Source organism: Nyctereutes procyonoides, unplaced genomic scaffold (genome assembly GCF_905146905.1).
Source record: "Nyctereutes procyonoides isolate TBG_1078 unplaced genomic scaffold, NYPRO_anot_genome, whole genome shotgun sequence".
NCBI classification, from domain to species: domain Eukaryota; kingdom Metazoa; phylum Chordata; class Mammalia; order Carnivora; family Canidae; genus Nyctereutes; species Nyctereutes procyonoides.
In genome coordinates this window covers 8,834,000-8,849,345 of record NW_026575117.1, presented here as the reverse complement: position 1 = coordinate 8,849,345, position 15,346 = coordinate 8,834,000, and the positions used below count along the sequence as shown (strand labels likewise).

Here is a 15,346-nt window from a genome sequence, read left to right as displayed (position 1 = left end):
TCAGTTACATTTATGTAACAGTTTGTTGGCGTGGGAACCCTGGGTGTTATTTTTAGTTCAGATAGACTCTTTCTTTTCTTTCTCTAAAGTCTAGAGAAAGAAAAGGGCTATACATGCTTTGATACGAGAAATTACAGACTACTAAAAGTCAGTGGACGCTTCTGTTTTTGTGAAGGTCCACTACAAGGCTGTGTTAATATGTATGCTGTTTAACGATAAATGGTGAGTACAGTCAACTCTCTATTGGTACTAATGAAGGGGGGCAATAGTTAAGAGTCACAGAGAACACAGGGTGTCATCACTCTTCTCCTTCAGTAACGTAGTTGCGGGGGTCATGGGGTACAGCCTACAGAGGTGCATATACACACTGGAATTCAGCCCAAACCAGGTGCTCTCTTGTTCAATTTTGATTTCTAGTGATAGGTTTTCTTTGAGTCTGGCCATCAGTGATCCTCTAACAAACCATCATGGTTCCGTGGTGGTGAATCTAGAATTGTTTCCTTGCCTTTTTAATCTATAAATGGCAGGGTAACTTTTGTAATCAACACTGAATATTTTTCCTCTGAAATTCCTAAACATTTTAGGATTGAATCTGACACGAATGAAGAGTTGGGTCAAACAGCTGCCTCTTCATCAGTATTATTTAGATCATTTGATTCTGGTTCACTAATGGGGCAAAAGATCTTTGGTGATTAGGTAGGCGGGGAACCCCTATATGATTTTGAACCACATTAAATCCAAAAGAGCCTATTAAAAGTAGGTGTTGGGGCTACTCTGAAACGGTGTGTTGATTTTTTTTCATTCATGCAAACAATATTTATTAAATGTTTGTCTGTACCAGATGTTATTATTGTAGGTGCTAGGAACACATGGGTGAGCAAAGAATGTCCCTGCCCTCAAGAAGATTATATTCTTTTGGGGAAGCAAATCATAAACAAATAATACATTATAAGTGAAGGACTAAGTCTTGTAAACATCTGGAGTGTGGATGTTTTAGGCAGAACTCCAAGAGGAGTCCATATTTTTGAACTCTTGCATATATCTTTCCCAGCCTAAATTCACATATCAAAAATAAATAAATAAATAAATAAATAAATAAATAAATAAATAAATAAATTCACATATCTAGAATTAACTACTATTGATGAGTCGACTAGAGCTCCACTCATTCTGTTTTAATCACCCCATTCAATCATTTAAGTATGCTTGATATCATATGTTGTCTGACATTGTAGATGTATTAGTTTCACTCTGATGTACATCATTACATATTTGGTTTTTAATGTTTTACTTATATATTTATAGGATTGATATTGCATATGTATGATTTTCTGTATGCGTAGATACAAATATATAATTTATTGAGTGCTTACTATATGTCAGTCACTGTGCTAATAAGCACATGCATTATTTCATTTAATCCTTACAACAGCTGTGTGAGATAGGCACTAGATAGGTATGAGAAATTACAGACTACTAAAAATCAGTGGACGCTTCTGTTTTTGTGAAGGTCCACCACAAGGCTGTGTTAATATGTATGCCGTTTAACGATAAACAGCATACATATTATGCTTAATATGTATGTCTTAATAAAGTTAAGTCTTCATAATGTCTCCCAGTAGCTACTTAGGGCTAAACCAGGATTCATACCAAAATTGGTCTGATTCTAAAGCCTAGGTTTTTAACCACTGTCCTGTATTTACAAGAACTCTTCAAGCCATTTTGTGAGTTTTTAATATACATATATATCTATATAGTGTAAATTATAAGGGCGTAAAAAATAAATTTCTCCCTTACACTGAGATATTGTATTTTTAATATTGTAACTAAATAATTTGGGTTTTTTACAAGTATTGACTATAGGAAAATGAAAAAAAAACTTCCAGCCATGTAAAGTAATGGAACTAATATGAAATTTGTATAGTTTCTAGTTTAAATTATTTCAACAAGTATGTATTGTCTATCTACTTTGTGTTCTGTCACGGGTGTGGGGAAGATATGACTGAAGCTCACTTGGAGTAATGGAAGATGTACCCAGGATGATTTAATTCTGTATAAATAGTTAAGTACCAAAATAGATGAAATGAGTAAATGAGAATACCATAGTCAGAGTATAGGAAGGAAGATGATGAAATCAATGTGAATGGAAGTAGTGAGAAGGAATTTGATCATAACTTCATGACAAGTAGAATTGAAGAGAGATCCAGCGTAATAGGACTCTTGTTATTTTGTCTGACATGTAGGCCCCAAATACAAAGCCAGATGCCATTTTTGATTGCTCACACTGTGGCTTCCCTTTATTAGAATGGATAATAAAGAGTTGACTGTATTTTTGTGTGATACTTGAAATCAGAAAGCAAGTTTTCTCGGTTATGTTTTTGTGACTTATTCTTTAAAAGAGTTTTGCTAAATCATAAGCTGCTACGGATACTCAATTTTATGTGTAGCCTCCCCCCTTTTTCTCTTCATGTAATAGTTTGTGATTTATGTAAAACTACCAGAAAATTGTGGGCCAGAGCTTCTCTAAAAACAAGGCCAAAACTTGACATTGCTTCTATTGTTAACTGAAAATCGATGTGTATTTTACTGCCTGCTTTACCTTTCTGATTCAGGTGAAGTATTTGATTACTTAGTTGCCCATGGAAGAATGAAAGAAAAAGAGGCCCGTGCAAAATTTAGGCAGGTATGGAAAGTAGTTTCTAACTTTGTTTTGCTAATGTTTTTAGTGATATACAATGGACAGTATCACAAACTGGACTTCAGAGTATGTGGTATTTTAAAAAGAAAAATTCTTGCTTTCTTACACCTTTTAAGAATGGGAAACTGAAGAAGAAATTGTTCTTCCTGAATTTAAATTTAAGATAGTTGCTTATGGTTATTTTTAGATGTTCATAAATAGTGGAATGTTTATAGGTGAGTCTCATTAATTGATAGTTTTGGAAATACAGACTAGATTAAGAAAGAAAAGAAATACTTAATCCTTTATCCAATAATTATTACCAAGTATTAATTGCTTCAGGCATACAGCATATACACATACTACTTAAAGATGGTATTGTATTGTATTTTCTTTTGTCATTAAGGATGTCTTGGTATTAGAACTCATATCTTTGTAGATTTAAAGCCTGTGGTCAGTTTTATTTAGTCAAGTAGGCAAGAAACCTTACAAATGTGAAAGAATAAGGTAAGATGTGTGTATTTCCGGTTCAAATTGAACATGACTTGTTATAGAAATTATAAAATAAGAAAAAGTAATTTAAGGGGTACCTGGGTAGCTCAGTTGGTTAAGCATCTGCCTTTGGCTTAGGTCATGATCTCAGCATCCTGGGATCCAGCCCCACATTGGGCTCCCTGCTCAGCAGGGAACCTGCTGCCCCAGCCCCACCCGCCGTCTCTGCCCCTGCTTGTGCTCTCGCTCTCTCTCTCTCTCTCTCTCTCTGTCAAATAAGTAAATAAAATCTTTAAGAAAGAAAGAAGGAAATAGTAAAAATCTAGGATTTTACTTCTAATTTTTAGGAGTGAAGTGATTAAAATTAATATACTTTATAAATTACTGTAGAAATGACATAATGGATTGTAAATTGTTCAGAAAATTTACTAAAGTAAAATTTCAGTAGGCAACTTGCTATAGTCCAAACTTTAGTGAATTTAAAATATTTCATTTAAAAATAGCTCAGTACTTCTATAAGCATGGGTACTGATCTCTCTGTGATCAGTAGGTTTGGGAAACACCGAACATGGATATAGGGTGGGTCTTCCTCTAAGAGGTGTTATGTTTATGTTACATAAACAATTAGAAAAAAGTTGAAAGTTCTCGAGGAAAGGCAATTAAAAAACCTGTTTCACTGTTTTTGGGTTTGTTTTTTTTTTGTTTGTTTTTTTTTTGTTTTTTTTTTTTTTTACCTAGTATTCTCCACATTGATCATGAAGTGAGTTTGATAAAACTATTGTTGATATCTCGCAGAGTCATTCTTTTTGGAACATAATTTGTGAAATGCTTTATACCAAAGATAGGCATAGCCCTTAGATTCAGGATAGATTTGTAGAAACATTCATCCTAAAATACCGGAAATCTAAAGGCAGCTGGTACTGAGCCTAGAACATTGAAGACCTGAGTGGGTTTCAGCCACGTACAATGGTCCTCTGCAGTCCAGGATGGAGGCTCACCTTAGATGAAGCACTGGCCATCACTTTGAACGTCATGGTTCTCTTAGTATCAGTCATGCAGTTGTAGTTAGTAGCCGACCAGTGTGAAAATTACACTCGACGTTAAATATTTCCACTGGGATCTTACTACATTTTATAGACCGCTACTACTCTTGTTCTTTTTAGTCGCCTGGCTGTATTGATTCACTGAAATCATACTGTGTGGAGAAAACTGTGTTGGGTACCCTGGAATTAGAGAAGGTGACGGTGCCTGCTATTACAGAGAACTTGCCCCTCTTTTCTGTTGGGTGGGAACAGGAGAGGAGGCTGGAACACAGATGTTTTTATAAAGACCCAAATAATTATGAATTGGCTTTTTTGGAAAATAAAGTCTGCCTTATTTTTTGAAATATTCTTCATGTTGCAGAGGTTGAGTGTCAAATGCTATTTAAAATGTAATATTATAGGAAATATTTTCTTTATAATTTTATTATAAATATTAAATGTATTTAAATACTAAATATATTAAATATTAAAATGTATATTTTGTAGTCATTTGACAAAAGGTCATGTTTTTTAATTTGCCTTTGAGGTGCATATTCTTCTTTATAAATTTAGGACAATAAATGTATACTTTTTTTGCTCTGTATCATGAAATTATTTTTTAAACTTTTAACAGTAGGAATGTACTGTGTTAGCAAGTACATACGTATATATGTCCTTGACTCTACATTTGATACAGCCAAAGACAATTTAAGAGCACTTCAGCAGCCATGGACCATACAAGTACCTCTGCATTCCTGAAGTTTTGAGGACCTGAAAGAAAATCACAGTATTGATTCAACTCTTCCAATATCAAGACTACTCCTTAAAGCTTGGGAATTCCTGACTCAATTATAAGTTAATTGCAAAGCAAGCCAACATTCGCACATCATGACAAAACACTGACAGGTCTGGTTTTAGGGTCAGTGCAGGGTTGATTGTAAATCGTGTTTTCAGATCCATAAAAGAACAATCATTAAGGAAGTTCCTGTATCCTACTTGATGAGGTACAGAATGTTTTGGGATAGGAGAATCTGACCATAGGATAATTCAGTAAAATTTAGGTTGTGCATGGGGATTCTTGATTCTTGGCAGTGAGTCAGACAGAAGGGAGAACTCTTGCACAGCAGAAATTGTACCCTGCTAGTTAAGTAATATTATAAGCCACCACATTTAACTGATAGAAGCCAGAGGTCATAGAGTTTGGGGAAAATAAAGTGCTTAATACAGAGCATTCTTTTAATTATCTTTCCATTCTTAAGGTTTTAAGGCTCAGGGGATTTTTATTCCAGAAATGCCTGTAGAACTGCTTTCATGGAGACCATTCTGTCTAATGTTGAAATGCATGTTTGATAACCAAATCATTATCAATAGCATGCCTTCTTCCCTGTTACCAAGACAAAGTGATTCGAAAACCAATATTACTAAAAATAGCCTTGTAGTATACTCATTAAGATGTGTTAATATTTATATGTAAGGGTATATATCTCTTGGCTAATAAATGTTTTTAATGAAAATTGGATATTAGAATTTTAAAGCATATTGCTTAAGAAGGCTAATACTTACACGTATGCATCATAAGATTCTGCTGTTTGGGGGGAATTTACACTTCAAATTGATCATAATCATTCACAGTTGCTTTGCTTAAAAACATTGAGTGGTTCTGTAGTACCAGCTTAGTTTGGAATGCACTCCCACTATTGCCATTTTCATACCTGCTTTTCAAATATATTATGTTGCTTCAACCTCAGTGTATTTCACCACCTTACCCCTGCCTCCCCATCACCCGATCTCCCATCTTCAAATGTTACTCTCATTCAGGATGGCTTAGATCAAATATCACCTAGTCCAGACAGCATTTCTAACTGAAATTGTTCTTTATTTGATATGATTCCCCTCACTTCTCTGTACCTCTACTTCTCTGCTTCTGCCTTGTATTATGGTTGCTCATATGCATGTTCTATACATGTTTTCTCATAACCAGACTTTCAGCTCCTTCAGGGCAGGGTCCATGTAGTGCTCATTTTGTATTCCACTAGCGACCGGCACATTTTCTTGCACATAGCAGGTACTCAATAAACTGTTGAATCAAAATGAACTTAATTGAGTGACATATTACTCATTGTGTGTTGATTTTGTTTTGAATTCATGTTTCTGTCTGAACTATTTTAATATATGTTAGAATAATGTTGTACAGAACTATCAATCTCCCTTCTACTGGGAAGGTTTTTTTTAACCCACACTTCTATTAGCATGGTCATACTTCACATCATCTTTAGACTTTTAAAAATCTAATTTCTACCTCCGTTTGTAAATGCCTAACCAAAATTCAGAATTCATATTCTGTTTCCATTAAACTGAATCCACAGGATTGAATGTTCTGCTGTGCATTAAAATGGCCGTCCTCTTGTACATCAGCTACAATTAATGTACAAAGTAGTTCTTACTTTTATTGCTATCTGATTCTTTAAATTTCTGTATTTTATATAGTGAACAACTATCATAAAAGTGTCTATAATCTATTTCTCACTTGTATCTTTGGCTCTTACTGTTGGGTTCCTCCTTTTATAGTCTTTTATCCCCAAAGAGCCCTATATAATGGCTAAAAATTACAATTACATACAAAATCTAGTTAGGGAAAGAATACTTTGCCTGATTGACCTAATAACAGGTTTAATATTAATTTGATTTTTCCCTCTTTTTTTTGATAATTGGGTTTCATCTTAAGGCTGAACAGTTTTCCCATTTCTTTATATATGAACAAATTCAGGACGATGCCAAATACCCCACTGATAAGTTCTTAGTAAATTGGCCTTACTTAAAAAACATTCCTGGAATACATTTGATAATAATTCCTAAAATAGACTGATTCATATGTGCCAAAGCTCTTATCCCAACGTTGGAATAAACCATTTGATCAGAACTGCAAACTACACACTTGTCCATGTCAGTAGAGAAATGTAGCAGCCCATACAAATTTTCATGGACTCTGACAAATATTTTACTGTTTTAATAAGAGAATGCTGCTTATCTATACTGTCCACATTTAAAAGTGAACTTTTCCTTAAAAAAAAAAAAAGGTGAACTTTTCCTCATTTTAACTTTATTCAGAACTATTCAATACTACTTTGAAATCTAAGTTGATAACTTATCTCAATTGGAGATGATCATTGGGGGGAAATTGCAGTGTTTTTAGCATAAAATAATTATGTGTCTTTTATCCAAATATTTATTTTAGATTGTATCTGCTGTGCAGTATTGCCATCAAAAGTGCATTGTTCACCGTGATCTTAAGGTAAGCCACTGAGTTGATAACAAAAAGCTTAATCATGAACAGATGTTTTTTAGTATTAGAGCCATCTTTGCAGTTGCTTAATTGTGCCTGGCACTCCAAGGAAGGAGTTTTTACATCATCTTCATAGCAACATCATAAAAGGCAGTATTTTCTCTGAGAAAAGAAAGAAAATAGGAAGGAGAAGTTATATGGTGTTAAAGGCTCGAGGATTTGATTCACCATTAATAAGCTTGTTTTAATAGATAAATCTGGAACTTTGTCCCCACTAAAAATGCCTGAGATCCCATTCTGTCAGAAGCATGGTAGGGCACACGACCAGGTTTGTCTGCTGTAAGTCCCAGAGTTCATTCTCTACGTTAAAGTTCAAGGAAACAGGGGGAGCCTTTAAATGATTTTGCAAACATCAAACGCATGCGATGAGTATAAATTAGCATATTTTGGAATGAGAAATTTTAACAGTCAGGAAAAGTTTGTGGCAGTCAACATGGGAGCACAGATATCTCTTCAGGGTACTCTCTCATTTCCTCTGGGTTTATACCCAGAAGAAAGATTGCTGGATCATGTGGTAGTTCCACTTTTATATTCTCAAGGAAGCTCCATCCTGTTTTCCATAATGGCTCTACCAATCTACATTCCCACCAACTAGACAGGAGTTCCCATTTCTCCACAGTTTTGCCAACACTTACTATCTTTTATATTTTTGGTTGTAGCCATTCTAACAGGTGGGAAGTGTTATTGTGCTTGTGATTTACAGATCCCTGATGGTTAGTGATGTTGGGCACCTTTTCATATACCTCTTGACCATTTGTATGTCTTTGGAAAATGTCAGTTCAGGGACTTCTGCTCATTTTTTAATTGTGATGTTTGTTTTTTTGCTACTGAGTTTTATGAGTTCCTTATGTATTTTGGATATCCTTTATTAGATGTAAAGTTCGCAAATATTTTCTCCCAATCCACAGGTTACCATTCTGTTGATGGTTTCCTTTCCTATGCAGAAGCTCTTTAGTTTGAATGAAGTCTCTCATTTCTTTTTGCTTTGGCTGCGTGAGCTTTTGATGTCACATTCAAAAAAGTTAATACTGTATTGTATGCTAGGAAATTTGCTTCAGACAGTAGATTTATTTATATGAGTGTGCCCTCATCACACACACACAAATAACTAAGTGAGGAGGAGGTAATAAGTTAATTAGTTTGGTTGTTGTAATTATTTCACTGTGTATATAAAATAATTTTGTGACATACCTTAAGTATGTATATAATTTTTATTTTTAAAAATATAAAATAAGGGTGCCTGGGTAGCACAGTTGGTTGAGCATCCTCTCTTGATTTCGGCTCAGATCATGATCTTGGTGTTGGGAATCCAGCCTCACCTGAGGCTCTGTGCTCAGCGGGGAGCTGCTTGACAATTCTCTCTCTTCCTCTCCCTCTGCTCCTCCCCCTGCCTGTGTGCTCACTCCCCTCACCTCAATAAATAAATAAATTTTAAAAAGAAAGAAATGGTATGGCCAAATAGGTGTGATTTTTTTTCTTTTATTAAAAGTAAAAAGTCCTGGAACTGAAATATTTGTCTTTTTTCCCTCCCTCTTTCTCTCTTCCTCCAAACTTAACTCTCATCGTTCCTTACCTAGGAGTCTATTTTTCTTTTATTACTTTTCTCCCCATGACCTCTGTCAGTTACTAGTACTAGTTTGTATTCTACTTTAAAATACAGTTTTAAGGGGCACCTGGGTAGCTCAGTTGGCTAAGTGTCTGACTCTTGATCTCAGCTCAGGTCTTGATCTCAGGTTCATGAGTTCAAGCCCCATTGGGCTCCATACTGGGCATGGAGCTACTTAAAACAAAAACAAACAAACAAAAACCACTGTCTTAAGCACTTGTCAGAAATCTAATCCTGTATTTTGGCTCCATTTTTCTGAGGTTGCAGATTTTCTACTGCTCCAAATTTTTCTATTTCTTAGTTTCCTCCTGCAACTATTTTAAGGAGAAATCACTTCTACAGAGAAAGAGAAAGGAGAGGACTGTTCCCTGGCTGTGTGTTTGACACCCACCTATCCTCTCATTTGCTATATGAACAGAAATCTGAGGAAAAAAATGAATCATGTTCAACACCCTGAGTTTCCCTCCAGTCAGGGGACACATTTTCCCGTGCGCTCCTGGAGCAGACCCCAGAGTCCCTCCCAGCTCAGCTCTTGCAGGGCAGCTTGCGTGCTTCAATATCCATCCAGACCTCATCACAGAAACTAGGAAAGTCCAGCTTGCTCACACTTGGTCCCAGAAATTTACAATGACCAGGCCCTTACATCAGAACATCAAAATAACTTGGTTTTGTCACACAGCCCATCAGTGTTAGAATTTAAGATGAATCTCCCAAATTTATGTGCTATTTATGTCGTAAACGGACCTCATTATTATCACATATATTTGGGTGTTAGATGTACCTCCATCTCTCAAAACCGATATCCCAAGCTAGCATGTCTTAGAAAAGGAAAAAAGGAGGGTGAGGGAGGGAAGAGCTGTGTGGTAGGCAGAGTGCCTGGCTCTGGAGCAATAGAGAGAACTCTGGTTTTCATTGTAGCTAAATTTTACTCCTTTTGTAATCCCATAAAATATATCTACAAAATAATATATAATTCCTTAGGCCATCAGTTACAAAAGAGTTTGGAATAAAACATGTACAAAAGCAAAGACTATATTGAATTGCTTATATTTACAAAAGGCACATTTAAAACTTTTTTTTTTTTTTAATGATTCAGGATTTTGGAAAACCAGCTTCTAAAAATATCGGGGTGGAAATATCACTGCTTCCTACCAAAATACACCTCCAGAAGAGAATCTAGGGTTTTGTTTTGTTTTGTTTTTTAAGATTTTATTTATTTATTCATGAGAGACACAGAGAGAGAGAGGCAGAGACACAGGCAGAGGGAGAAGCAGGCTCCATACAAGGATCCCGACGTGGGACCCAATCCCAGGTCTCCAGGATCACGCCCTGAGCTGAAGGCAGGCACTAAACTGCTGAGCCACCTAGGGATCCCCTTGTTTTTGTTTTTGTTTTTGTTTTTGTTTTTGTTTTGAGAATCTAGTTTTAGAACAGCAAAAGGAAACTTAAACAAGGTCTAGTGGAGGCTGTATTGTATTGTTTAGTTTTACTAAAAGAACAAAACTTTGCTGGGGAAGCATTCTATAAGAGAAGACAAAGGATTGAATTCGGTAGTCAGAGAACCCCTGACTGGCAGTTATTTTAAGTATACTCTTGAGCTTTGCATTAACCAATGATACTCTTAAAATAGAGCACTTTTGAGTAAACTTGTTGGTTTAAGCCCCAAAAGCCCCATAACATAGTGTTATGTTAACTTGTATTTTTAAAAATAGGTCATATTAAGGTACAGTTCCAGGATGTTTATTACCATGAAGAAAAAAAAAATGGGTTTAATGTAATGTGTGGAAGGGGGCACGGCACCTGGGTAGCTCAGTGGTTGAGCGTCTGTGTTTAGCTCTGGTTGCAATCCCGGGGTTCTGGGATCAAGTCCTGCTTCAAGCTCCCCGCAGGGAGCCTGCCCTCTCCCTCTGCCTATGTCTCTGCCTCTCTCTCTGTGTTTCTCATGAATAAATAAAACCTTAAAAAAAAATAATAATGTGTGGAAGAAAAAGTGTTTTAAGTAACTTTTTTCAAATAGTTGCAGGATACCCTTATAAACGAGAGCTTCCTTTTTATAGCATTAAAATTAATCTTATAGGGGATCCCTGGGTGGCTCAGCGGTTTAGCACCTGCCTTTGGCCCAGGGCGCGATCCTGGAGTCCCGGGATCGAGTCCCACGTCGGGCTCCTGGCATGGAGCCTGCTTCTCCCTCCTCCTGTGTCTCTGCCTCTCTCTCTCTCTCTCTCTCTCTCTCTATGTCTATCATAAATAAATCTTCTTAAAAAATAAAATTAAATTAATCTTATATAGATGTGATTCTGAAGAGTTCTGGATTGAAGCACCATGCTGGGCTTCTAATTTGATGATATGCTTAAAAATGAAAAGCAAAAGGGGTGCCTGGATGGCTCAGTCACTTGAGCCTCTGACTCTTGATTTCAGCGCAGTTCGTGCTTTCAGGGTCATGAGACTGAGCCCTCCGTGGGGTTCTGTGCTGGGCATGGAGCCTGCTCCCTCTCCCTCTGTCCTGCCCCACTCTTCCCAGTGGCATTCTCTCTCTCTCTCTCTCTCTCTCTCTCTCTCTCTCTCTCTTAAAAAAAGAGAGAGAGAGAAGCAAGAAATACATGTTGATCTGAAACAATTATAATAAATATTTTGCTTGACGTAGGCATTTACATTGTCCTTCTTATTATTTTTCTCTTAGGCTGAAAACCTTCTCCTTGATGCTGATATGAATATTAAAATTGCTGACTTTGGTTTTAGTAATGAATTTACAGTTGGGAACAAATTGGACACATTTTGTGGAAGCCCGCCCTATGCTGCCCCTGAGCTTTTCCAAGGAAAGAAGTACGATGGGCCTGAAGTGGACGTGTGGAGCCTCGGCGTCATTCTCTATACACTAGTCAGTGGCTCCTTGCCTTTTGATGGCCAGAATTTGAAGGTATCCGTGAAATTCAGTACTAATCTTTTATATCCAGGCGTGATCACTTCGGCAACCAGTCATGAGTGCTTCCTTTGCCTTTTTAAGGAACTACGGGAGCGAGTCTTACGAGGGAAGTACCGTATTCCTTTCTATATGTCCACTGACTGTGAAAATCTTCTGAAGAAATTATTGGTGCTGAATCCAATAAAGAGAGGCAGCTTAGAAGTAAGTACTTTTTTGTACTCCAGATTTAAAGTTCAACAATTAAAATATTCTAAGAACTGAAGCACATTTTCAATAATTCCTGCCTGGTCGTTTTTTTGTTTTTGTTTTGTTTTGCTTGGAAAATCGGCAAGTCATGCAACTTGTTTAGAACTAGTGAAGGCAACATGATTCTTTCGCTACTCAAAAGTTGTCACAGTCTGTTTCTTTAAAGACAGTTATGCCTTCTTTGTCCTGCAATGAAGTACCAAATTAAGACAACATGAAAATAGGAATAAAATTGGCTTTTTGTTGAAGAAGGGGGAAAACCCGGCCTCTGTGAGAAATTGCTTGCACCAATATGAGAACCTTGTATTTAGCAGTATAGATATTTGGAAGATAAAAAAAAAAAATCAGATGAAAGGGTGCCTGAGTGGCTCAGTCCATTGAGCCACTAGGTGTCTGCCTTCAGCTCAGGTCATGATCCCAGGGTCCTAGGATCGAGTCCTGCATCACGTTCCCTGCTCAATGGACAGCCTGCTTCTCCCTCTCTACCACTTGTGCTCTCTCTCTCTCTCAGGCTCCATCTCTCAAATAAATAATTAAAATATTTTTTAAAAAGTTAGTTGAAGTTCTAATCCAGTATTTCATGACTGTATCTGAACTTAGAAGCTGATATTTAAAAAATTTAAGAAAATCTTTGATAACAGAAAATGTACAATTTAAGTAGAACATACTAGAAATAGGAATTTTGTTTCTTAACACACTGTTCTGTTGTCTACGTTCCACGTGTCTTATAATTGTTGCTATTATACTACAGAGGTACTAACATGTTATAGCCAAATAATATCAGAGGTTCACACAACCCAAATATCTAACCTTTTTTCCTGCTGACACTGCAATTAAACAACTTATTTCTAAGTATTTCGCCCATCTAAGAATGATGTTTTAACCAATACTAAGATAATTCAGAGATCCAGCATATATTGTTCACTGGTACTCTTTTGTCTTCATTTATTTGCCTTAGTAGATGGGGTACAAAATTCAGAGAATTAATCTCATTTAAACTGTACTTTTTAGTGTAGCAATGGGGCTTTCTGGCACAGACTTCATGCTGGTTAGGAGGCAACTTTGTAGTGAGCCATCCCTGCGTACAGAGCTCTCAGCTTAGTTTGGGCTTTGTAATTTTATTTCCACAAATAATTTCCACTAAAATATACAGTGTATTTTGGTGGAAGTTAAAAGATGGTGATATAAAATAATTTCCCCTGGGAGATTATTTTAAATGCTTTACATCAGTGAATCACATATCGGCTATTTTTTACTGACTTATTTGTTTAAATGCAGTTAGTTCCTTCCCATAATTTTTGTGGGGTTTTTTTTGTTTGTTCCTTTGTGGTAAAAGGATATGTTAGTAATGTTTTCATAGAGAGGCCTGTGAAAAAAGAAAAGCCTCCTTTAATGTTACTACTTTTTTAAACTTATTTTTAACCATTATTCATAGGAAGTTATGTGAAACAGTGAAAAAGTTAAAACTGTTAACTCTCACTTCAATTCTAAAATTTTATGGCAACAGGGGACCCTGGCTGGCTCAGGTGGAGGAGCATGTGACTCTTCATCTTGGGGTCTTGAGTTCAAGCCCCATGTTGGATGTAGAGCTTATTAGTTACAAAAAAATAAAGACTATTTAAAAAATAAGTAAAATTTTACGGCATCCTGAGTCTTTCTTAGTCCTGCTTTATGACCCACTTCTATCATAGGAATCTAGTTTATCCGAATGTCACTTAATAAAATGTCCTTGGTTGAGGCGTCAGCTTAACTCATGAGAAGAACAAAAAGAACAGACAAAATTATTATAGATGTTGTAAATCTCTTAGTTTGTCTAAGTATGATGTACTTAGTCACTTAAAGATGATTAATTTACAGTAGCCACATATTTGAGTCTTTCATCCTTAGCATTAAAATGCAAAGGATTAAAGTATTAGAATTCTGGGTTGAACTTAAAAGCCAAATTATTATACTAAAACATTTGATCATCAGAATCTCAACTTGATGTATTTGAATATAGTCTGGAACCTTCTGTTCCAGCTTATCAAAACTAAGTTTTCCAGCCACAGACCCATGAGTGTGCATTGGAAATATTATCATAAAATTGCAGCTATGGCCGTACAAAGACTGTCTGCTTCACAGTTCCCAGAAATAACTTTCTAGAGAAGCCTGACACTGTTTAAAAAAAAAAAAAAGGGAAGAAAGATTTCTTACACTAAACCTTGAGAAACTCCCCTTGAAATAGCAATGATGTCAAAAATTATTTTACTTTATTTTTTTTATTTATTTTTTTAATAAATTAATTATTATTGGTGTTCAATTTACCAACATACATAATAACACCCAGTGCTCATCCCGTCAAGTGTCCCCCTCCGTGCCCGTCACCCATTCACCCCCACCCCCCGCCCTCCTCCCCTTCCACCACCCCTAGTTCATCTTCTTTTATCTTTCATACCAACTTCAGGAGCAACTATACAGCAAAAAAAAATCCTCTAAAAAAATAGCTGTTTTCAAAACACCAGTCTTGAGAGTATAAACATAAATTTTGGAACAGTAGTAATGTTTCCTGTCATGTTGCATTCTTTTTCTTCTTTTGACCTAAAAGTTTGGGGCTATGTACTTTCTGCTTTACCATAAGCATGAGCTCCTTCCTTGCCAGTAGCAGTGTTGTTTTCTTTGGGTTATGTACCATCCCCTGCTTGTGGCACATTTCAGCTGTTTCCATTGTTTTTACTAAAAATAATGTGATATACTTTTTTCCCCTTTGGGATATATGCTTGAATATATTCTCCAGAGTGTAATTAGTGCGTCAAAGGGTATAAACAGTCTGGTAGTCATTGCTAAAAGATTGTGTGTGATCTAAGGTATTTGAAGGTATCTATTCTTCAGCTACAGCTTGAATCAGTATTTGATATAATTTCTAATATTTGATGCCTTTAAGGTAGTTACATAGTTTGTTATAATTGCTTCAATTTGTATTTACTTCATCAGAGACAATGCTTAATATTTTTAATGACTAGGTTAACTTTGCTCCTTTGTATATAAGCTCTCTGTGTCT

General features: G+C 36.1%; 1 protein-coding gene across 3 annotated transcripts in view; it reads left to right on the top strand.

Moving 5' to 3' along the window:
• Positions 1-15,346, top strand: part of MARK1 (microtubule affinity regulating kinase 1) — a 117,183-nt gene that overhangs the window by 69,746 nt on the left and 32,091 nt on the right. For all 3 annotated transcript variants that reach the window (XM_055334032.1, XM_055334031.1, XM_055334030.1), the window contains exons 6-9: positions 2,613-2,683; positions 7,427-7,483; positions 11,821-12,057; positions 12,145-12,264. In XM_055334032.1, the coding sequence (XP_055190007.1) occupies positions 2,613-2,683; positions 7,427-7,483; positions 11,821-12,057; positions 12,145-12,264 (485 nt within the window). The remainder of the gene's footprint in view (positions 1-2,612; positions 2,684-7,426; positions 7,484-11,820; positions 12,058-12,144; positions 12,265-15,346) is intronic.